General features: G+C 38.6%; 1 protein-coding gene across 1 annotated transcript in view; it reads left to right on the plus strand.

Moving 5' to 3' along the window:
* Positions 1-378: 378 nt before the first annotated feature.
* Positions 379-24,830, plus strand: part of NECAB1 (N-terminal EF-hand calcium binding protein 1) — a 171,092-nt gene continuing 146,640 nt past the window's right edge. The window contains exons 1-2 of the mRNA XM_023222924.2: positions 379-581; positions 10,231-10,255. Coding sequence (XP_023078692.1) covers positions 483-581; positions 10,231-10,255 — 124 coding nt within the window. The 5' untranslated portion in view covers positions 379-482. The remainder of the gene's footprint in view (positions 582-10,230; positions 10,256-24,830) is intronic.

The following is a 24,830-nucleotide window of genomic DNA, read 5'->3' on the forward strand; positions in this document are numbered from 1 at the left end:
CTACTTATGGCATCCACTCTGGGGGCAGGCTGGGGGCGTCCTTACTTTGCTCTTTGGCTGCTCAGGATAAACGCCTTGCCATTCGTCCATTCTGTCTGTCCCGACGCCCTCCTCCATCCCTGCACTTGGGGCCCTCGTGGGGCGGGCAGGGGCCCCCAGGTTATCTCCAGCCGTGGTCGATGGCCCTGCCGAGGGCAGAGCCCGCTCCCCTCCGCTCGTTGCTAAGTGCGGGGATGACACGGATCCAGACGCCGTCAGCCGCGGGAAGGGGGAGGCGAGAGTTGGAGCGCGTGGGAGCGCAGGCCGGAGGAGGGAGGGGGGACAACGAGCGCAGGGAGCGCGGAGGGAGGCGCGCGCGGGAGCGAACATCCACCAGGATCCCGAGCCGGGCGGCGGCGAAGCAGCAGCTGCGGCCGCGCCCTTGCCAGACGCGGTGCGTCCGCCTAGCCCCACTCCGCCCGCAGCGGTCAGGGCTCCCGAGGATGGAGGATTCCCAGGAGACATCGCCGTCCTCCAACAACTCCTCAGAGGAGCTCAGCTCTGCTCTGCACCTGTCCAAGGGCATGTCGATCTTCCTCGACGTAAGTACAGACAGCGGGAGCTGGGCGGTTGCTTCCCAGCATCTTTCTTTTCCCAGAAAGGAAGGGATTCGGCTCAGGTGCTGACCAGCCAATGCTTTGCCTCCAGAACACAGGCGCGAACTACCTCCTTTCCCTCCAGAAAACCACCGATGCAAATGCAGGAGGAACGACTGTCCCTTAACTTGCAGCTAGGGCTGTCCCAGACCTGCAGCTTGTGGCTTAACACCCTTAAGAAAATTACGAAAGTTAGATTTTCCAACAGGCTGGGTTTCGTAGAGACACTATTGCAAATACAACAGACATTTGAGTGCATAGGACATTTTAAAGAGGCACAAGGTGTAGGGGGTGAGGTGGGGACAGTGTCCCAACTCATCTCTAATGCGCCCTATCTGCAGCCTCCACCCTCGTGGATGCTCTCAAGCAACCCAGCGAGGGAAGCAGTAGAGATTGAGATGTCCTCGTCATCCTCCCCCATACCCCCTCGGAAAACAATTACTTAGAACATATTTGTTTTTCTTTCTATAGCGGTGGGAAAGATGATTTTCATAATGATTCTTTTTGTCGCTGCCACCTCTTCTATTTTCCCTTTTTCTTCCCTGATATTCTCCTTCTCTGTTCCTAAGTTCTAATTACTATTGTCATCTCCATCAATTCTAGCTTTTGACTGTTTTCCCTTTGGTCCTATTTCTCACTTCGGTATCGACTGCCTGCCTTCATTACTCTGATCTGATCACATCCTTTATTTTCCTTCTGTGTGTTTTTTTTTTTTTTTTTCCTGTATGGTGTGGCTTCTATCTTTACAGCACTTTTATTTCTTATTTATTTGTCAATTTTGTTTTCCTCTCCTTCTTGCTGTTTCTTTTCTCTGTATTTTTCCCTCTGTTGCCCATCTCTTTTCTCTGCTTTGGGGTTTCTCTCAGCTACTTGCCAGGCTCTGGGCTCTCCCAGCCCCTCAGTCGTCATGCTGTCGCCGGAGGTCGTGCCTAGCTCAGTGGGGACAATTCTGGCTGCTCCTTGTTTAGGCATGATAGAAAATGTCAAAGGACATGGAGGAGTGCTATGTGCTCTGTCCTCTACCCTTCTCTGAGTTATCCTTTCTTATTAAAATCAAAATGAGTGGGAGATGGGCCAGAAGCCAGATAACATTTGTTTGTGGAGAGATGAAAATATGAGGAAATCAAATTGTTAGTGTCATAATGGTGAGGTAGAGATAAAGAGGATAGGAGGATGTGAGGTGCTCTCCCAAGTTTATTTTGAATGGGTTGGCTAGAATTCTTTTTAATTCTAGAGAAAGAAGCTCCTAACAATAATTCAAATTGTTGTAAGGCAAATGATAGAAGCGAGGTTCAACTGTGTGTTCTGGCAGCCTTCACCCCTTATCACCTGGTGGCTCCAATTGGAGATCCAGGCATTCTGAGCTGGTCATCACCTTCCCACCAAATTTCAGGTGTGGTCATTCCTATTCAGCCACCCAATCAAATAGTTAAGTACCTTATCCTTCATGAGCATTTATCTCTGCCTGGCTTGGGTCAATCAGATGGTGTTATTAGTGCTCATGGCTTAACAGGCTGATCTTATTCAAGTTTGCTGTTCAGAGCCATAAAACCCTTGAGGATGTAAGCTGGGAGAAGAGAAGGGCACCACAACATGCCTGAAAAGTCAGGGCCCCGGAAATTATGTCAGTTATGAGGCTGACAATTAAGGGGCCATGGAGTTGATTCAAAGGGGACAGGTGGGGCCTCCATTCATTCTGACCTGTTCTTCACTCTGTCCCCCATTGAGATCAAGTGCTTCCTCGTGCTTTTTAAAAAGCAGTTAACAAACCCTGGTGATACTGTGGAGATGAATGGATTAAAACTATACATATGGAAAGTCATCCTCCTGACTCATACACCAGTCATTGCTTAAGTATTCAACTGCAATGTTTTCGAAGAGAAAATTAAAATTTCATTTTTTATTATGCATGCATGATTGTTTCCAAGTCTGTAAACAAATAGCATCAGGTCTCTGTACTAAAGGAACTTGTAGTCTATGAATAGGGTGCTCTTGCCTTTTATATTTCAGAGATTTAAAAATAAAAATATGAAACCGATTCCCTGTGAGAGGTGTTGACATGCTTGTTTGTCAGTAAAATGCTAGAGTCTACAAAAATATCTGCTATTGGATTTTGTCTCGAATGGAAAAGATTTTGTTTACACTTTTCTTTGAGTTATTTTGTGAAAAATCTAACACTGGTGAAATATGTGATGCAAAAAATGATGTGTTACTTAGGGATTTGCAAATTATTCATTTCTGGATCATACCACTTTTAGCAAAATAAAATGTGAAATATACATGCATCACTTTATTTTATTAGATTTAATATATTCTAGTGGCACTATCAAGAAAGATTACTTTTAAAATTCTCTTCACATTATAATAAATAAGTGACAGATATTGCCTGTTTTAAACTGGAACAGGTAATTATCTGTGTGTCTTCTGTATCACACAGATAATTTCCAAATTTGAGGAAAACTTTGATTTGCAGTGCTTTTTATTGCAATGTCACTGGAATAATCAATCATTTAAGAAATGATTTAAACTGCTACTGAGAATACTATTAATGACATGATACACATGACCAGCTGGTTAGAAACTAGAGACAGATTTTAACAAGAAAATCAGAGATAGATTTGCCACAACTGTTGGCTTTTTCTTCCGTATCCTCTCCAAATCAGCAATAGTAATGGCTATGATATTTTCTTAGGCTGTTGTGAATATGAAATAAGAGCTCATAGTTTGGAAAATGGAAACAAAGCAAAAAGTGTTGCATAAATTTGAAGTATTATGGTTATTTCAGTGTTCCACACTGAGTGCATTAAATAACAGTAACAGTAGCTAAATTCACAAACTGATGCAGGGACTATTTCTTCATGAATCTAATTTATAGAATTGTCTTGCTAGAATATGACAGAATTAAGTATCGGTTCATCATAAATACTCTTGAATACTGACAGGAGGCTTAGAGAACCTAGCACTGGTGCCAAGGTATGCCAGTGCATTGAGGCTGGAGTGAGCATTTGCGCACAGCATGCCTGCCAGCCACAGGAGAGGGACTCAACTGGGTCCTGGCATCACAGAGGACCGAGGGATGACTATTGCTTTTCCTTTTACACCAGTGAACTATCATTTCCCAGGTTGCTGCAATCCAGCTAACAGAAGAGGAACTCTAGTTTGGAATACTAGTCCATGTAGCATGTGTCTCCTCTTTTGAGTCATTGCATTAATCAACTCCGCTACTGTGCAAAGGGAGAAAAACAAACCTTCAACTTATCCCCAAAAGCAAGATAAATTCCCAAATGAAATTAGTTGCAACTTCACCCACCCAATGCCACTTCCTTTCCCATCAGTTTTCCTTTTGTTTTTAACTGGAAGGGAAGTGACTGTCCCCAATTTCACTGCTGAAGTGGGAATGAAGGTGGAAGATTGTGAAGGCTACTTGTCTTCCCTTCCTTCCTTCATCTAAGCACGCACACTCTTGTACACTCTGAATGCAAGATACAGTTCATAGATGGTCAGGAACTTGGTGAAAACAAAAAATAGTTTCTCTTCACAACGATGCTTAATTCTGAAGCCCCATATATGCTCATTTGTATGATGTGTGAGATGTATAGAGGACTGTTGAAACAGAACGAGTCTTCCAGATGCAATGGTTCTGTGACTGAACTCTGTGATAGCCGCATACCTCCCATCTCACCCACCTCATCACACACACACACACACACACACACTTGCTCATTTGAATGAGATTGTCCAGTTCAGAGAATGGCAGTTAATCCCAACATTGTCTACCCTCATTGGCAAGACAAATGTCACTCTTGTAGTTATAGGAACCAGCAGAAATTAGGAAAAAAACTTAAGGCATGCTGAGCTTAATACCTAGGTGATGGGTGGATAGGTGCAGCAAACCACCATGGCACACGTTCACCTATGTAACAACCCTGAACATCCTGCACATGTACGCACCCTGGAACTTAGAAAAATAAGAAAATAATTATAAAAAAACACTTAGTCTTACTCTTATCATACATTAAAAATTGTTTTCCCACACTGGGCCTACCGTAGGCAAAATTGAGAAGATGAAAATATGTGCGCTGATTCCTTCTCTCCATCCATCTTTCAGTACCTGCTTCCCCATATCCAGTTTCAGGGCAATCAGTGGCCTGGTAGTAAAACTACCTGCTGGAAGTCCGGGTCCACCCACCCTGGTAATGGGAGAGACTCCCGTCTGACCCCAGGTAGTTTAATGATTGAGACACCTGGGTGACCCCATGCGTTCTAGTGGGAGAGACTCCTGCCAATCCTGTGTGATGGGACTCCATGTTCTGGATTAGTCCTGAATCCCTGCCTTATATTCCAGCTTCTCAGGAATCTACAAAGGGACTCTTTCACCTCATTATCAAATCTTAACCTGATTCCTGGTAGGAGGCACTTAGAAATATTAGTTCAGTAAATGATGATTGTGTCCATTTTTTAATGTTTCAAAGACAACATTTACATTTTAACACCTGCCTTCAATAACAAAGTGATGAATAAGGAATTTTACTTGAGGTCATCAAAGAATATTTTTGAAGTAAAAGAATCTATCTGATAATCTTTAAATTGTAGCAAAAACACAGTATTACTTGTCTTCAAATTTTAAGCCTGACCATAGTATTTAAATTTATTTACCATCCATCCAGTGGTAGCAACCTTAAGATCAGCTGACACAGATTATTCTGGTACCATAACATAATGAACTTGATTCTCATCCGCAGTATATTTTTCATTAGTCTGTGGGATCAGAGGCAAAATTTGCAGCAGAGACAGTTCTGTTAATATTTAATTACAAGAACTGTCTTAATAACAAAAACTGCTGTTTTTGTTTCATCTTTCAGAGGCTAAATGCTAGCTGAGATTGTTCTTTATGAAATGAAAGGAACAGAAGTCCTGGGTCCAACTCTGTGGTGTGTGATTATCCTTTTCTAGTTACTTTGAATTCCTGAGGACAAAATACAGCTTGAAATAGAATCTTAGAATGAATCAAAAGTAAGAAACAGGATGTGTTTTATGTCTCCCTGACTCTCAGCTGGGGCTCCATGGTTGCAGAAGACGGGAAGAAGCTAGTTGTGATCAGGGAATGAATCCTCAAAATCCCCTCTAGCAATTAACTCTATGTAGGAAAAAGAATCTGGGTCTCATTTTGCTTTAAGCATAGCTCTCACAATTGAAAGCAGTTGTCCTGCAGTAATTACATCAATTTAATAAAAAAGGAGGACCGTCTTCTTCTGCATGCAAGTCTAGGTGATGATACCTACCTGTTGCTGGAAAAGTTTCATGGGTGAGATCGTTAATAGTAATACTAGTATCTTAAAACACATTGTGGCAATGATTTGATTTATCTATACCTCATTTCCATGAAGTCGGCAGAATGAAAGGAAGATAATGTTTTTATAGTAGAAAGCAGTAAAACAGACAACTTGGGAATAAAAACGATTGCTCATGTTTCAAGCTGGCCAGCAAGAAGTGAAGATCTAAATATAAGAATAGCTCTGGTTATTTAACTATAACTACAAGTTACTTAGGGAAAAAAATCATCCTCAAGGGCCCCTTCCAAGTAATTAAAGTTTGTCTTTGCAGTGTGCTAGTGGGGCATCCTCTTTGGTACCGTATATAACATAGCGCTGTAGTATGTTATCCAGATTATTTTCTATTAGCACACCTATCAGGGCTAACTTCATTGCAGCTAGCAGAAAAAATAATGCAAACTGTTCTGAGATTGTTAAAAAAAAAATGTATTGGCTCCTGTAATGAAAAAGCAGAGATCATTTAATCAAGATTACTTAATCAGAGACTCAGGGAGTGCCATCTGGACCCATTTTCTCTAAGTCTCTGAACACTACTTTCCTGGGTGTTGGTTCTTTCCAGGTTATGTATTGTATTAATTTCCTATGGCTGTTGTAACAAATCACCACAATAGAATGTACTCTCCATGGTTCTGGAGGTGAGAAGGGCGAAATCAAGCTGCTAGCGCGATAATGCTCCCTGGGAAGGCTCCAGAGGGGGAGCTGTATCATGCTTCCTCGCTTGCTTCTGATGGCACCTGTCAGTACTTTGGCATCCTTGGCTTTCAGCTGCACCACACCAATACCGGCCTCCTTTGATCACATGGTCTCTGTCCTCTATCTCTGCAACTCTGAATTTCTCTCCTTGTAAGATCCCCAGTCGTTGGACTTAGGGACCACCCAATCCAGTTATATTTTATCTTAACCCTATTTCTTTTCTTTTTATAACTTAAAGTTTTATTTTAGATTCAGGGGGAATATCTGCAGATTTGTTACATGGGTATATTGCATGATGGTGAGATTTGGGGTACAAATGATTCCATCACCCAGGCAGTGAGCATAATACTCAACAGTTAGTTTTTCAACCCTTGTCCCCAGTGTGTGTTGCTGCCATCTTTATGTTCATGTGTACCCAGTGTTTAGCTCCCACTTATAAGTAAGACTATGCAGTGTTTGGTTTGCTGCTTCTTCATTAATTCACTCAGGATAATGACCTCCAGTTGCATCCATGTCGCTGCAAAGGACATGATCTTGTACTTTTTTTATGGCTGTGTAGTATTCCATGATGTATATGTACCACATTTTCTTTATCCAGTTGACCACTGATGGGCACTTATGTTGATTTAGCATTTTTGCTATTGTGAATAATGCTGCAATGAACATACAAGCGCCATGTGTCTTTTTGGGACAATGATTTGTTTACTTTTGGATATATACCCAGTAATGGGATTGCAGAGTTAACTGGTAGTTCTGTTTTAAGTTCTCTGAGAAATCTCCAAACTGCTTTCCACAGGCTAAACTAATTTACATCCCCACCAACTGTGTATAAGCATTCCCTTTTCTCTGCAGCAGCTCCAGCATCTGGTTGTGTTTTTTTGACTTTCTGATAATAGCCATTCTGACTGGTGTAAGATGATAGCATATTGTGGTTTTGATTTGCATTTTTCTGATGATTAGTGATGTTGAGCGTTTTTTCATATGTTTTTTGGCCACTTGTATGTCTTCTTTTGAGAAGTGTCTGTTCATGTCTTTTGCTCACTTCTTAATGGGATTCTTTTTTGTTTTTTGAAGTAAGATTTTTACAGATTCTGTATATTAGTACTATGTTGAATGCATAGTTGGTAAATATTTTCTCCCATTCTTTAGATTCTCTGTTTACTCTATTGATAGTTTGTTTTCCTGTGCTCTAGCTCTTTAGTTTAATTAGGTCCCACTTGTCAATTTTTGTTTTTCTTGCAATTGCTTTTGAGAACTTAGTCGTAAATTTTTTCTCAAGGCGAATTTTTTTTCTCAATGTAAAGAATGATATTTTCTAGGTTTTCTTACAGGATTTTTATATTGTGAGGTCTTATATCTAAATTTTTAATCCATCTTGAGTTAATTTTTGTTTATAGTATTAGATAGTGCTTCAGTTTCATTCTTTTGCATATGACCTACTAGCTATCCCAGCACCATTTACTGAATAGAGAATCCTTTCCCCATTATTTATTATTGTTGATTTTGTTGAAGATCAGATGACTGTAAGTGTACAGCTTTATTGCTGGGTTCTCTATTCTGTTTCATTGTTGTATCTGTTTTTTGTACCAGTACCATGCTGTTTTGTCTACTGCCACCTTATTGTATAATTTGAAGTCAGGTAATGTGATGCCTCCAGCTTTGTTCTTTTTGTTTAGAATTGCTTTGGCTATTCAGGCTCTGTTTTCATTCCATGTGAATTTTAGAACAGTTTTTTTCTAATTCTGCAAAAAATGACATTGGTAGTTTGATAGGATTAATATTGAATGTGTACATTGCTTTGGGTAGTATGGCCATTTTAACAATATTGATTCTTCCAATTCATGAGCATGGAATGTTTTTCCATTTGTTTCTGTCATCTATGATTTCTTTCAGCAGTATTTTGTAGTTCTCCTTGTGGAAGTCTTTCACTTCTTTGGTTAAATATATCCCTAGGTATTTTATTTTTTGTGTAGCTATTGTAAGTGGGATTGCATTCTGCATTTGGCTCTCAGCTTGAATGTTATTGCTGCATAGAAATGCTACTGATTTTTGTACCTTTATTTTGTACTCTGAAACTTTATTGAAGTCATTTATCAGTCCCAGGAGACTTTTGGTGGAGTCTTTGAGTTTTCTAGGTATAGGATTCTACCATCAGTGAAGAGAGATCATTTGGCTTCTTATTTTGCTATCTGGATGCCTTTTATTTCTTTCTCTTGCCTGATTGCTCTGGCAAGGACTTCCAGTACTATGTTGAATAGGAGTGGTGAGAGTGGGCGTCCTTGTCTTGTTCCAGTTCCAGTTCTAGTTCTAGCATTCAAGGAGATGCTTCCAGCTTTTGCCTGTTCAGTATGATGTTGGCTGTGGGTTTGGCATAGATAGCTCTTATTATTTTAAGGTATGTTCCTTCCATGCCTAGTTTGTTCAAAGTTTTTATCATGAAGGAATGTTGGATTTTATCAAGGGCTTTTCCTCCCAAACCCTATTACATTAACGGATACTTAGCATTAGGATTTCAACATTTGGCTTTGGAGGACACAATTCAACTTACAATGTATCCAATAACAAAATGAATGACAGCAGTGTGTTGCCTATATGTTCCCAGGTTCAAAGTCAGCAGAAGGTAGAATATGTCTCTCTCCTAAACACTCAAGCAAAACCATGGCCTATCATTCACTGGCCCTAATATGCTCATGCCTGAGCAGTCCCATGACCAGAGGGATATGACACCATGTTTGTCAGACATAAGTGCCCTGCCCAGCACTGGAGCACCTAGGCCAAGCATGTAGGAAAGGTTGGCTTTCCAGAAGAACATTAGAAATCGTTACTAAAGAGTAATGGATACCGGATGGCCAGATAGTTCTTATACATCAAGGCAATTTAAAATACATCCAAGATAATATGATTAATAAAGTATAAATAAAGTAGATATAGCATAGACATGTGGGTTACTCTTTACCCATGATGTGTTATTTTTCTTTTATGTTTTGTTGAATCCCAGTTTTATTGAGGTATGAGTGACTTACATTAATATGTGTAAAGTGTAAACTTGATGAGTTTTAACATATGTGAAACCATTACCACATTCAAGATAATAACTATCTCTATCACCTGCAAAAGTTTTCTCACATCCTCTTGTAATCCACCATTCCCTGCCCTGCCCGTTCCTAGGAACCTTCATCTGCTTTCTGTCCCTAGTTTGCATTTTTAAGAATTTTATATAAATTGAATTATAAGTAGGTATTGTTTTGCATCTAGGTTTTCTACTCAGCCTAATTATTTTTTGGTTCTATCCAAGTTGTTGTGTGTATCAATAGCCCATTCATTTTTATTGCTCAGTCGTATTCTATTGTATGGCTGTACCACAGCTGGTTTGTCCATTCATGGTTTGTCTATCCATGGACATTTGGGTCTTTTTCAGGCTTTAGATATTATAAAGAAAGATCTCGATTGGGAAACCTTTATTTAAAATTAGAATGTATTTTATTTAATTATGAATAAATTGTGTAAGTGTGATGTTCCCTGCAATATTTATTTAAAATGGTGATAAAATTTTTCCTTTTCCTTTGCAGATACTGAGGAGAGCAGACAAAAATGGTAAGACCAAAAATCTATAGTTTCTATTTATTAATCTCTTACATTTTATATTATCATATAAATCATAATAAGGAAAAAGGAAGCAGTCCTGGAAAATGACATATAAAATACTACCTTATTGTACTAGTGATCGTTTTAGATAAGTCTTAGACCCTAAATATTCATAAGAAGTTGGCAGAGGGATTTACATTTGAAAGGAATGCTTATGCCTTTGAAGTGAGGAGCTCTGCCACACTTGGACTCTGGCTTTTCCTTTTCATGCTTCAAAAAATAATTTTGTGGCAATAACAGCTTCTATTCATTGAGTGTCTACTGTGTGCCAGGCATTGGGCCAAGTGCTTTGTGCATATTGTGTCTTAGCATTATTAAGATAAAAAACTGAGACTGGACCCCAGGTCTGTATGACACCCAAGTCTGGACTCTCCACACTGAACTTTATCGCGGCCTTGGGGATTTTACTGCACTCCAGGAGGGCTGCCTGGAAACCTGCATTGCCAGCTTTATCTCTACCCCATTGTTCCTGGCCACTGCTTTCCCATTTGAAGAGTATGCACTGGAAATGATAACCTATAGCAACAGAGAAGTAGGAGATGGCAACCTTGAAGTAAAAACTTGCTCTGTTGATTTAATGATGACTGCACAACGTCTAATTATAAGTTGTCATAAGCAGTGTCTTTTGACTCTATTATTCCACTAGAAACTTTGTCCCAGAGAACAACAAATAAAAACTTGTGTTTTTTTGTTTTGTTTTGTTTTTTGTTTGTTTGTTTTTGCTGCTATATTATAAGCACTATGGTAGAGGTATATTCTTGATAAGAATTTCTTGACAAATTTAGGATACAAAGGGTTCTTTCCCTTTTTTGAAATCCCATTTCTTATCTATGGGGAGAGATTACAGAAAGAGTCCAGATCTGACAGTTTAAAGACATATGTTGTGGTCTGTTTTACCCTTAAGCAGGCAGATCAAGAAAAATTTGACTGACAAGACACACCTTTCTACACAAAAGAAGATTATTAATCCAAGGAACAATGTAATAGCATCCCAAGTCCCAATAATATTTTATTGTGGTTGGCCATCAAAATATTTTCTCAGACTGTGTTGTGGTGATTGATATATTGTCAGTTCAAATGTGCTTTTTGTTCCCACTTGAAGCATTTCATCGTTTTGTTTTTAGTTTTAGTTTTTGGTTTTTCGTTTTCTTTTTCTTTTCTTTTTTTTTTTTTTTTTTTTTTTTGAGACAGAGTCTTGCTCTGTCATCCAGACTGGAGTACAGTGGTGGGATCTCGGCTTACTGTAACCTCTGTCTCCTGGGTTCAAGCAATTCTTCTGCCTCAGCCTCCTGAGTAGCTGGGAACACAGGCACAAGCCACCATGCCCAGCTAATTTTTGTATTTTTGGTAGGGACAGTGTTTCACCATGTTGGCCAGGCTGGTCTCAAACTCCTAACCTCAAGTGATTGGCCCTCCTCAGTCTCCCAAAGTGCTGGGATTACAAGCGTGGGCCACTGCGCCTGGCCCATTTGATTACTTTTAAAGACAGAAATAATGATGGCATCATTTTGTCTTCTCATCTCCTCCTTTGATCTTTTGCTTGATACCCAGCCCCAGGGATGCCTGGTGTACAATTGAATAGCCCACCTGTCTCTATGCCACCTGCCTTGTATTTCAGTATCTGTCTCCAGCTTTCTCAGGCTATACTTTCTTTTTCTGTTTGTTTGATTTTTTGTTTTTAAGACGGAGTCTTGCTCTGTAGCCCAGGCTGGAGTGCACTGGCACAATGATCTCGGGTCACTGCAAGCTCCGCCTCCTGGGTTCAAGCCATTCTCCTGCCTCAGCCTCCCGAGTAACTGGGACTACAGGCGCCCACCACCATGCCTGGCTTATTTTTTGTATTTTTAGTAGAGATGGGGTTTTACCATATTAGCCAGGATCGTCTCGATCTCCTTACCTCGTGATCCGCCTGCCTCGGTCTCACAAAGTGCTGGGATTACAAGCATGAGCCACCGTGCCCGGCCTGCTATACTTTCATTTCCTAGACCCCAAAGCTCTGATTTAGATCCACCCTTACCTTTGTATGTACTTCTTTCCATCAAAATTATCATAATCCACAGTCAGAACAAAAAGCACTGAACAAAACATTGCACGTGATTCAACGACTTATGATAACCTCAAATACCATGCTACATGAAGTCACTTGCACTGGCAGACCCATGTCTCATATTTCCTCACCTGCCCCCTCCTCTGCCCTCCTTACCACCTCTCCTAATGTCCATCCCAATGTGCTGTTAGACTACCTGCCTTTCTGCTCTTACCTCTCAAAATCTTCCACATGTATCCTCCTCTGCAGCTGCTGAAGCACTCAGTCCCCCAGGCACCCTCCATCTGACACCCTGCTATGTCACCCTGCTGTGACCTCCGCCTCCTATAATTTTCCACCCTCAGTCAGCTTGAGAACACTCACGCTTTGCTTACGTTCCTGCTCAAAGGCACCTTATCTGGGAAACCTCCCCCAGTTCCCTCGACAGAGCCCCACCCTCTCGCTGTGCTCTCAGCACTTTGGCACATATTGATTATTGTCCTTAAGGTGGAGACTGCTTGTTGGCTGGAGATTGTACTTCTCTAAGCCAAACATGCCTCTCTAAGGCAAGGAACTTGTGTTACAAGTAGATGGTATGCGCAGCCAGTACTAGGTGCTCAATAGACGTTTGTTTAATGAATTACGAAGAAAATACAGTATATATAAAGAAAGAAGAAATTCTGTCCTTTGTGACAACATGAATGGAATTGAAGACCATTATGCTGAGTGAAATTAGCCAAACACAGAAAGACAAATACCACATGTTCTCACTTATATGTGGAGCCTGAAACAATTGAACTCATAGAAGCAAGGAGTAGAATGGTGGCTACAGAGGCTGGGGAGTGAAAGGAGTAGGGAGGTAATAGTTGAAGGGTACAAAGTCTCAGAAGGAATAAGTTTAATTTTTTTTTTTTTGAGATCAGTTGCACAGCATAGTGAATATAGCTAATCACTGAGTTCTGTACATTTTAGTATCACTGAGAGTATATTTCTTCTAATGTTCTCATCACCAAGAAATCGCAAATAGTTGAGGTGATAGAGATATTAATTAGTTTAATCTTTCCACATTGTATTCAAAAATCGTAACATCACTTTGTATCCCATAAATAAATACAACTATAATTTGTAAATGTATGATAAAAATTAAAATAAAAAAGAATTGAAGATGTTTTGCTCCATTATTCCTCTCTCTTCTCTCTGTCCACTTTTCCCCCTGCCTTTCATCCCACCTTTCTCTTCTCCCTCATTCTCAGTGTAAAGTTGGAGGGAGGCAGAGTCAGGCAGATTTGGGTTTAAACCACAAGTATGCCACCTAGGAACCTTATAAAGAGCATAGATAATGACATCTACCATGTCATGTGGTAATTATGAATAATAAATGAGGAACTATCCATAAAGTTACCAGGGAAGTGCCTGGAATGTAGTAACAACTAAACACTTGCTCATTCTGCTGCTATTATGATTAATATTATCTCTACTGCTACTGAAAGCTTGAGCTATTTTTTGTGCTGTGATGATTTGGCTATCTGAGATACTTTTTAACATTTTAGTTATTTCTACTGCAGTGGAGTTTAGTAGAAAAGAAAAATAAAGCTATTTACTATATATGGAGCATTTGAAAGGGAAAAGGATAATGGATAATCTAATGTAAATGAGAAGATATAAGCATATAAAAGTAAGCATCCTTCTGTACCATGTGTTCATGGCATTCTGTATTTGCAAATAGACAGCTGCTACATGTATTTGAGCTCTTGCTAACAGACCCTCATGTGATAGAATCCCTTGTGGACAGCATAATTGATGACAGAATAACGAAAGGAAGAAGAGGCAATAGGCAGTATAATTGTTCGCCTGCCCAGAGGACAGATTTAGCTTTTGGGATCTATCTGACATCTGACAAAAAAGAGAAGCTGCTGGATAAATTGGGCGGTGTGGGAGGGATACACATTAGCAATTAGCTATAATAATGGCATCTTGGAGAGATTTTTTTGGTTGGTTGTTTTTATAAAATCATAGGCTAGGATCCTAAACATAAAGATAGGCCTCAGAATAGGATTGCTTAGGAGAGACACTAGTGCTTTGAGCCAAAGAGCCCCAAATTCAAGTTTTTAGAAATGTAAAACTTCTGAGAAAGCTTATTAAGGGTTGAATGAAAATGAAAATGATACATGGGTATTTATACAATTTGAAAAAATATTTTTCAAATTTAAATATATTTTATTTTAAAATATTTAATTGAGAAATAAAGGTCAAATATATTCAAGGTATATAATACGATGATTCGATAAATGTATACATTGTGTAATGCTTACAATAATCAAATTAATGAAAACATTCATCACCACCCATCATGTACATTAGAGCCCCAGAACTTGTTCATCTTATAACTGAAAGTTTGTACCCTTGACGATCATCTCCCATTTCCTCCACCCCCAGCCCATGGCACCCACTATTGTACTCTTTGCTTCTACGAGTTCAACTTTTTCAGATTCCACATATAAGTGAGATTGTACAGTATTTGTTTTTGTGTGTGGGGGCAAGAATATCTTTGAAATCTTAGTAAGAGGCAAAATGAAAAGTTTCATAGTAGTGAATAGCACCATTGAATTGCTATTGTTGATTTATACTTGCTAAGATCTGCTACCATCCGTGATCAGTAAGTAGGAAGGCTATATGGGTGGCACAATTGGTCCCTGTTTAATCACTGTTCCCTTTAGGAGATTGTTATAGTTCTCCTCAGGCCTTTAGTCCAATCCAGCAACCTGCACATATTAAATTTGTGAGGGCAGAGATAGTGCCTGTTTCACATACCCCCAGGTCCACCGTGGTGAGCAAAATGCCTGCTGCAACACAGACGTTCATAAATATTTGTGAATTATTTGTAAGAAATGCATAACCAACAATTTCACTGAAGAAATACAATCATATATAATTTAATCAAACCAAGCACTGATTTATCTGTTGTTTATTAATAATGTTCGCTAAAATGTATGGAGGACATATTACGAGCTGAGTCTTATCCTCTGTGATTTATGTACATTGTCCTCAATCATTATGACAAGCCAACAGAATAAGCAGTTTAGAGCAGTGGCGAGAACGTAGGCTTTGAGGTCAAACAAGCCCATGCTTGGCTGCGCCTCCTTCTAGCTTTATGACCTTGAGCAAGTTGCTCAACTTCCCTGTGCCTCAGTTTCCACATCTGCAAAGGAAGGATAATATTACTTCTCATAACATTGCTTTGAGAATTAAATGAGATTATGCCTCTGAAACACTTATCCTGATCTCACACATAGTGATAATTGCTCAGTATTTTTTGCTATTTTTATTATTTTCCCTATTTTTTAAGTGAAGGAAATGAAGCTCAGAGATGTTAGATAACTTCCTCCAGGTTACATTGTATGTTAACAGTAGCACCAGATGAGTGAACCCAGGTCCATCTCACTTCATATTTGGTGATTTTTTTTTCACTTTGTTGTATATGCACCTATGTATGTATTTCAGACTACAAATATAGAAATATAGTTAGAGCCTGAATTTGTATACATCTTGAATATGATGTTCTGGCACTCCAATATGTGGTAGTTTAATTGATTTAATGCATTTGATGCTTCTTTGGTAGTCTGAATTATGAATGAATGACTAATACACCTCCAGAAAATAATATTGGCAATGAAAATCCTAGCCTAAGAATATTTGATGTCGTATTTGTGTATTTAGAGATGCTTTAAAGACTTCATTGGATTATGATCATGGAATTGATTATAAGAACTGTAAGAATTGGTAAGAGTCTTTCCAAACTGGTCACCTAAGGTTTGGTTTACTCTGTTAACATGTAAAAATATGACCTTGAGTAGAAGCTGGAACAAAGGTTCGGTATGTATGAGTATTTCCAGTAAAGGCTGGGTCATCACCTAGCAACACGTCAGAGTCCCGCAGAGCTCTGTGATTCTGTCTTTTGCACTTGGGAATAAGGCTGTCCTTTGATGTGAGCCACTCAGTCAAGCATCACCACCCTGCTCTGGGCTCTCCAGACCCTCTTATCTTCTAATCAGGGCTCCTAGCCCCAAATAAAATGGAAAGATTAAGGGCTGGGCCCTAGAAATGAGGAACATTGGCATAAGGCTGGTTTGTATTCCATAATTCCTCATACTTTTTGCAAACATTTTTGGGAAAATGATGAAACTGAGAATCAGGTAGCTTATAGCTTAGTGGAGTTCTCACATAGCTCTGTACTCATACGTTAACTCTCAGGTACACGCAGATGCCTCAACTACACATCTGCCAGCTCGAAAGTTAAAGCAAAGTCTATTAGAAGTGATTCATTAAAAAAAAAAAAAAAAATGCCCTCACAATGACCTTCTTGAAAGAATTGGCTCCTCCACCACTGTAAAATATGTGGGAGAAACCCAGGAGTGCAAGTTCTGACTGCAATGATATTTTTAATAAAATAAAGGAAAATAAATTTTCTATTTTCATAGTATGACTTTTTTTTTTTTTCTAAAATGCAAAGCACTTTCACACCCATAAATGTGTTACTTTTCTGCTAAAAGCAGAAAACGGAAAATTCTTATCTTTACATAGCTGGGTTTATAAGCTGCCACAGAAGAAACAAACAGAAAATTTAGATTCACTTTCCTGAGCCCACAAAATGGTTCCCATGGGCTGTCAGAGGCTCGAAAATCAGGTCCTGCTCCAATACCAGATCCTGGAGGGCACATAGCATAGACTTGTCCCAAAATGTGGCTTCTACCTTAAGTGCTTTCTGTAACGGGGATCTGTGGTAGTCATCCCAGCCTTCCTTTCCTTTCTGTTCCTGCAATTTAAACGTCTACTCTGCTCCATCTAGATCCCAGAGATATGTAGCATAATAGTTAAGTTTATGTATGATTTTGCAATCAGATTACCTGGACTCAAATCCCCATTCCACTTACTGTGCAATTTGTATAACTTAATTTCCCCACCTGTGAAATGGAAATAAAGGCAATGTGTCTCTCACAGACTTGTTGGAAAATTAAATAGATCATACACAGAAATTCTTGGAAAGGTGCCTGGCCCTTAGGAAGTTCTTAATAAGTGTTATCTATTTCCATTTGTTCATCCTAATTTTTTAAATTAATTAATTAATTTATTTATTTATTTATTTAGAGATGGAGTCTCACTCTGTTGCCCAGGCTGGAGTGCAGTGGCACAACCTCGGCTCACTGCAACCTCCACCGGCCGGGTTCAGGCAATTCTCCTGCCTTGGGCTCCCGAGTAGCTGGGACTACAGGTGTATGTCACCACGCCTGGCTAATTTTTTGTATTTTTAGTAGAGACGGGTTTCACCATGCTGGTCAGGCTGGTCTCAAACTCCTAACCTCACGATCCGCCCACCACAGCCTCCCAGAGTGCTCGGATTACAGGCGTGAGCCACTGCGCCCGGCCTTTTCTTCCTAATTCTTGTTCTTATTTGGCCGGACTGTCGATCACAATATCCTGGTGCTGAATTTTTCACATGGCAGTGCCCAGATGTCTGTCTGTGACCACCTTACTAAGACCCCAGAGCTGCACTAGTGTTTGTTCTGCCTTTGCCTTGGTCATTCAGCTTTTCTTATTGTTTGCAAACCAATAATCCTAGTTGAAATTCTCGTGTGTCTTGGAGTTGGTGCTTTGTGCCCAGACGCCTGATTTGCCCCTCTAGATGTGTCTCCATCTCAGGACAGGAACCACTAAGCAACCCTTGCTCCATCCAAAAGTTTCAGAGGCTTCCGTAACTCTTCTCTTTCTCTAGTAATTCCACATCCAATCTATTAGCAGGCCCTGTTGGCTTTACTATCAAAACATCTTCAAAACCTAGTCACTTCTTGCTATTTCCAAATCTTCAACCCTCGTTAAAGCCTCCTTAATCTGGCACTTGGCATACAGCAAAAATTTCCATATTAGAGCTATTGAAGACTTCAGAAAATCGGTGGCAAAGGTGATAGAGATAGGAAAACACATTTGATACTTTTGGATATATAATTAGCAGACTTGGTAATTATTTGGAAGTGTTAAGTAAGAGAGATGAAGGTATTTACTGACGTGTACATATGCAAGATTGTGTATGTTTCAGATTTCCAGTTTCTGACTTGAGTAACTAGATGGATGATGAGGCTATTAACTTCTTTATGGTTATGAAAGTGTCCTACATGTGAAAAGCTTGATTTTGTTGTAATATTGGTCACTTTTAGTTATGAGAGTTCTCCTGTATCTGTTGATCTAGTAATAAGTGATATTTCTGTGTCTTTCTTAATATTCAAAATCACACCTAAGTTGTTAAAAATACCTGAAAAATGTAATAGCCTGTACGTTACCAACTTTTTATGGCCATGAGAATATTGGTTTAGACTTTACAAGAAAATATTAGAGTAATAACAGTAAATAATCTTATTAAAAGATTATTATGCTGTGTTAGGCATAATTTTATTTAATCCTTATAACAATATTGCAAGGAAGATACTGTCATTGTCCCAATTTTATTTATGAGTAATCTGAGACATAGGCAACTCTTCCAATGGCATGGAGTAAACAGGATTTGTATCCAGATTTTCTTCTAACCCAAAAGTCTTGGCACTTAAGTAGGATGCTTCATTTGCTGTGGCTCATCTCTGTAGCAGAATTGTGCTGTTGAAATCTAGAAATACCAATATTTCCACATGGAGAATCCTAAATGATTCAGTGTAATTTTAAAAAATGACAAAAATATTTGAAATTATTTTGGCTATGTTCCTGTTTTACGGTGGCATGGTATGATGGAGAGTTGGAACTTTAATCTGCTATTTGTTCATTCACTCATTCCTTTATTTGCTTAATAATGCCTTTAATGCCAGAAACTGTGCTAGATGTTAGGAATACAAAGACAAAAGAATACATATACTTTAGTATACATTTACTAGGATGTGATCTTAGACTAATTCTTTAACCTCTCTGAGTTCGTTTCCTCATTTTTTGAAAATAGGAATAATAAGAATTTGCAGGGCTACTGGGAAGAAAAAACCAAGTAAATATATGTAAAGTCCCAAGGATGTTGTTTAGAATATTGTGAGTAATCAAAACATGTCAGTTCCCCTTTGCCTTCACTAATTTCTTATAGGTCCTAAAGATATGATCTCTTCACTTGTGAACTAAGGAAGGCAGACTATAAAAAACTGAGCCCTTACAAGATTTTATGTTACTAGGACAAATTATATACTGTGTAATAAACGGAACTCATCTTTGATTTTTGCACATGGATTTGAGAAAATGTAGTCAATAAACTCTAAACTCTTAGGGATTTGAGGTGGGGTAAGGGCATGGTGGTTGGGGACAACATTGTCCTCTGGGAGCTTAGCATCTTGTTGATAGATGAGTAATGTACACAGAGAAAATTGAATGTTTTTCTCTTTTTTCTTTTTTTGAGGCAGAGTTTTGCTCTGTTGCCCAGGCTGGAGTGCAGTGGTGCAATCTCGGCTCACCACAACCTCCACCTCCGGGGTTCAAGAGATTCTTCTGCCTCAGCCTCCCAAGTAGCTGGGACTTCAGGTGCGTGCCAGCATGCCAGGCTGATTTTTTGTATTTTTAGTACAGATGGGGTTTCATCCTGTTAGCCAGGATGGTCTCGATCTCCTGCCCTCATGATCTACCTGGCTTGGCCTCCCAAAGTGCTGGGATTACAGGCGTGAGCCACTGCGCCTGGTGAAAATTGATTAATTTTTGACATCAACATCAACAGCACAACTCTGCTATAGAGATGAGCCACAGCACATGAAGCATCAATAATTTTCAATGCGTTTACAATGCAAGAGGCATCACTAAGCCAAATGAGTGAGAAAACACCCTAATGCATTAGAGTTCTGAGGAGGAAGAGGTTTCTGGGATAGGATGGCCTAGGAAGGCTTATGGACTCATTGTCCTCAAATACATCTCCAAAGATGAGTAAAATTTCAGATAGCCAGCAAAAAAGAAAGATGATTATCCATTAGGACCAATTCAGTTTAAGTGACAAAAACCTAATTCAGATTGGTTAAGGTAAAATTGGGAAATAGTTGGCTCCTATAATTGAAAAAAACCCCAAATGGTAAAGCTTTGAGTACAGCTTTATGTAGGTGTTCAGAAATTACTCTCTTTATCTATCTCCTTTCTTATCTCTACATCTCAATTTTGGTTTGTGCCTGGCTGGTCTTCCTTTCAGGTAGGCTTTCTTACCAGGGGTGGTGAGATAGTACCTAGAACCCATCCCACCAGTTCAACAGGTCAGAATAAAGAGAGAATTTCTCCTTTACATTAATTTTAGCAAAAATCTCAAGATTTTCTCTGATTTATCAACTAGTCACATGCCCATCCTTGAAGCAATAACTGAGGGATTGGTTGAAGTGGTTTTCTAGGCTTAGATTATACACACACCCCCAGAGAGGGTGGGTGCATAAAGCTGCACCTCAAATAGAGTGGGAGAGAGAGCAGATGATCTCTCAAGCAAAAATCAGTGTTTCTACAAAAAGAAGAAAGAATAGATGTTGACCAGGCAAAATTAACAGATGTGCCTCTTTTTGAGGGTAAACTAGCTGAAAAAGCAGTGATTATCCAGTGAGAATGCAGGTATAGAGGAGGGGAAATACAAGCAATTTGATTATGTATTGTACTCCTCTTTCTACCTCTAATGCCTGTGTTAAAATATTTAGTTTTCATTTACCAGTGAAATTTGTCTACAAATGGAGTATTTTTCACATTGCTAATTTTGAATCTACATCCGCTACAAACTAAATATTCCTCGGACAAATGTTTCATCTGTCATTCTACGAAAGCCTGAGTAAACAGAAGTGTTTTTTTTTTGTTGCTTTTCTCCTAGGCTCACATAAAATGTTATTGTTAATTCTCCATGGAAATGACATTAAATGGATTTCTTTCACTAAATTAAGAGCATTTTTTCTAGCCACAAAAACTAATACACATTCATTCCCTCAGAATGAAGACAGTTTTTTTTTTTCATTTTCCCAGCACAATTCCAAGTGACAAAAATATTTTGATGTAACAAATGAGCTTTCCCCAAAAAGTATCTAAATATTTGATGTCAGGTCAGTAAAGAACCAAGCATTTGACTGAATTATTCATTTTTCTACCTGATATCTGTGCATTTGGTTGATTTTAAACCGAGAGCAGCTTTAATGACCTGCTTCCAGGAATGTGTCTTGGGAGACATGCTTTCCGGGACCTCATCTGAATCATTTAACCTTGTCGTACTTCAGTTTCCTTCCTCTCCTGAAAAGACAAATAAAAAGATGAAACTACGTCAAGAAATTATTGTAATGATTATAGTCAATAAAATTTACACTAAAAGTGCCTCGCAAGGTAACAGGTCAAAATATACTTACTTTTATAAGCAGTGACAAATGAAACGAATTTCATTTCTCCAAATAATCTGTAAAATACATGGAGCCAGGGTAGAATGTCTAGAGTTAAGAAACTGAATCTGTTGAGTTGATTACTGAGTTAAATATATGTTATCTTTCAAGATCTAATATGAATAAATATAACTAATTTTGCCATGTTGATAACATAGTCAGCTTTTAATATATTTTAATATGTTAAAATATTTTAATACTACATAATTATTATATTACATTATTATTATTATTTTAGAGACAAGGTCTCACTCTGTCACCCAGGCTGGAGTGCAAGTGATGTAATCATAGCTCACTGTAACCTTGAATTCCTAGGTTCAAGTGATCCTCCCTGTCAGCCTAGTGAGTAACTAGCACTATAGGTGCACACCAGCACACCCAGCTAATTTAAATTTTTTTTTTTTTTGTAGAGACAGGGTCTCACTGTGTTGCCCAGGCTGGTCTTAAACTCCTTGCCCCAAGTGATCCTTCTGCCTTGGTATCCCAAACTAATTTTTCAAAACAGTTTTTGTTTTAAAAGTTTTAGATTTACAGAAAAATTGTGAAGCTCGTGTACAGAGTTCCCATATAACCCGAAACCAAGTTTCCCTTGTTATTAACCACTCTATAATTAATTAGTGTGGTACATTTGTTGTAATTGATAAATCAATGTTGATAAATTATTTGTCAACTAAAATCCACACTTTATTCAGATTTTTTAGTTTTTGTCTAATGTTCTTTTTCTGTTCCAGGATCACATCAGAGATACTGAAACTGCATTCGGTCATTATGTCTCCTTAAGTTCCTCTTGGTTGAAACAGTTTCTCAGACTTTCTTTGATTCAATAATCTTGACAGGTTTCAGGGAGTACTAGGTCTGCTATTTTGTAGCACGCACTTCATTTGGGATTTGTCTGATGTTTTTCTCTTAATTAGACTGGAAATATGTGTTTGAGAGAGAAAGACCACAAAGGTAAGATGCCATTATATCATATCAAGGATATATATGATCAGTATGATTTAGGATGCTGATGTTGACATTGATCACCTGGCTGAGGTAGCGTTTGTCAGCTTTCTCCACTGGAAAGTTTACTCTTTCAACTCTTTTCATACTTTTCTCTGTAGGAAAGTCACTATACCTAGCCAAGGAGAGGGGAGTTATGCTCTACCTCTTTGATGTCTGAGTATCTGCATTAATTATTTAGAATCCTTTTGCATGGGAGATTTGTCTATTCTCTTATTTATTTATTTAATATTTATTCACAACATTATGGACACATGGATATTTATTGTATACTTTGGATTATAATCCAATATGTTTTGTTGTTCAAATTTTCCCACTTTGGCCTTTGGGAGCTCCTTTAGTTGACTCCTGTGTTCCTTTGACATACCCTCATAATTATGGGTGGGGGAGTTTTTACATTCTCGTATTAACAGATGCTTCAGGCTCATCTTTGAAAATCTCTACTCCAGTCTGGAAAAAATTATTTCTCTGAGGAACTCAGGTCTTTTTTGTCAGAAAATGTTATTAGAAACCAAGGTCTGGATAATTGTGCTCATTATTACTGATGTGTCTTCATTGCTTCTAAGCCCTCTCAACTAAGAAGCAAGGAAATACATATGTGTATACTAACCCATGTGTATGCACATATCTATAAATATTTCTGTACCTATGAGTACCTATACTGAGCTAAACATGAGTTTATATTAATGTCTCAGACTCGAATCCATTACCACATGCATCATTCTAGACTTCTCTCTTTGCTTATCTATATCTTCTTACTCCAATAGTGAGAAAACTGGCTCCTAGCCTCAGCCACCTATTTACATAATTGTTTAATCCCAGTCTACATGTGTACTAGTATCAGAATGTTTAACTCATACCCTATGGAAAACAACTTCTCAACTACAGCACAGTCTTATATACATTTTCTTTTGCCTTTAGCTTATAGACTTCACTATTTTCCAGAGTTACTTAGGTTAGCACCACTTTCCCTCAGTCTCTCCAGTGAGATTGTTTTGTACATTCCTAATAGAGTTAAATTGTTTTGTCACATTCTGCATTCTATTCTGGGATTCCCTGAACTCTTAAATTATTTTTTAAGATTTTGCATGCATTAAAGTTCATTCTTTGCACAGTAAAGTTCTATAGGTTTTGGCAAATGCATGTTATCTATCTATCATAGCATGTCATACAAAATAGTTTACCCACCTTCAAAAGTCCTCTGTGCTTGTCCTATTCAATCCTCCCTCCAACCTCCCCAAACTCCTGACAACTACTGATCTTTTTGCCCTTTCCAAAAGGTCATAAAATTGGAATCATATAGTGTGTAACATTTTCAGACTAGCTTCTTTCAGTTACCCATATGGATTTAAGATTCATCCAAGTTTTTCCATGACTTCATAGCACAATTTTTTATCATTGGATAATATTTCATTGTGTGGATGTATCACATTATTTTATCCATGCTTCTACTTCAGTTGAGTTACTTCAGTAGAGACATGAACAAAATAATTTCTTTCCCATTTTTTGTGATTATGAATAAAGCTGTGATATACATTCACAGGCAGGTTTTTAAGTGGAAAAAGTTTTCAAATGTTGGATAAACACCTCGGAATGTGATTGCTAGATAAGAATGTACCAAAATGTCTTCCAAAGCGGCTGTATGATTTTGCTTTTCTACCAGTAATGAATGTTTCCATTGCTCCACTTTCTAGCCAAAAATTGGTATTTTCAGTTTTTTCAGATTCTGTATCTCATTACTGTTTAAATTTTCAATTCCCTAATGACAATATGGAACATCTTCTCAAATGCTTGTTTGTCATCTGTATATCTTCTTTGGTATAGAGTCTGTTTAGATCGTTTGCTGATTTTTAATTGGCTTTTGTTTTCTTACTGTTGAGTTTAAGAATTCTTTGCTACTACAAAGACACATGCACACGTATGTTTATTGCGGCACTATTCACAATAGCAAAGACTTGGAATCAACCCAAATGTCCATCAGTGACAGACTGGATTAAGAAAATGTGGCACATATACACCATGGAATACTATGCAGCCATAAAAAAGGATGAGTTTGCATCCTTTGTAGGGACATGGATGCAGCTGGAAACCATCATTCTTA

The sequence above is a fragment of the Piliocolobus tephrosceles genome, chromosome 7 (genome assembly GCF_002776525.5).
Source record: "Piliocolobus tephrosceles isolate RC106 chromosome 7, ASM277652v3, whole genome shotgun sequence".
Lineage (NCBI taxonomy): Eukaryota > Metazoa > Chordata > Mammalia > Primates > Cercopithecidae > Piliocolobus > Piliocolobus tephrosceles.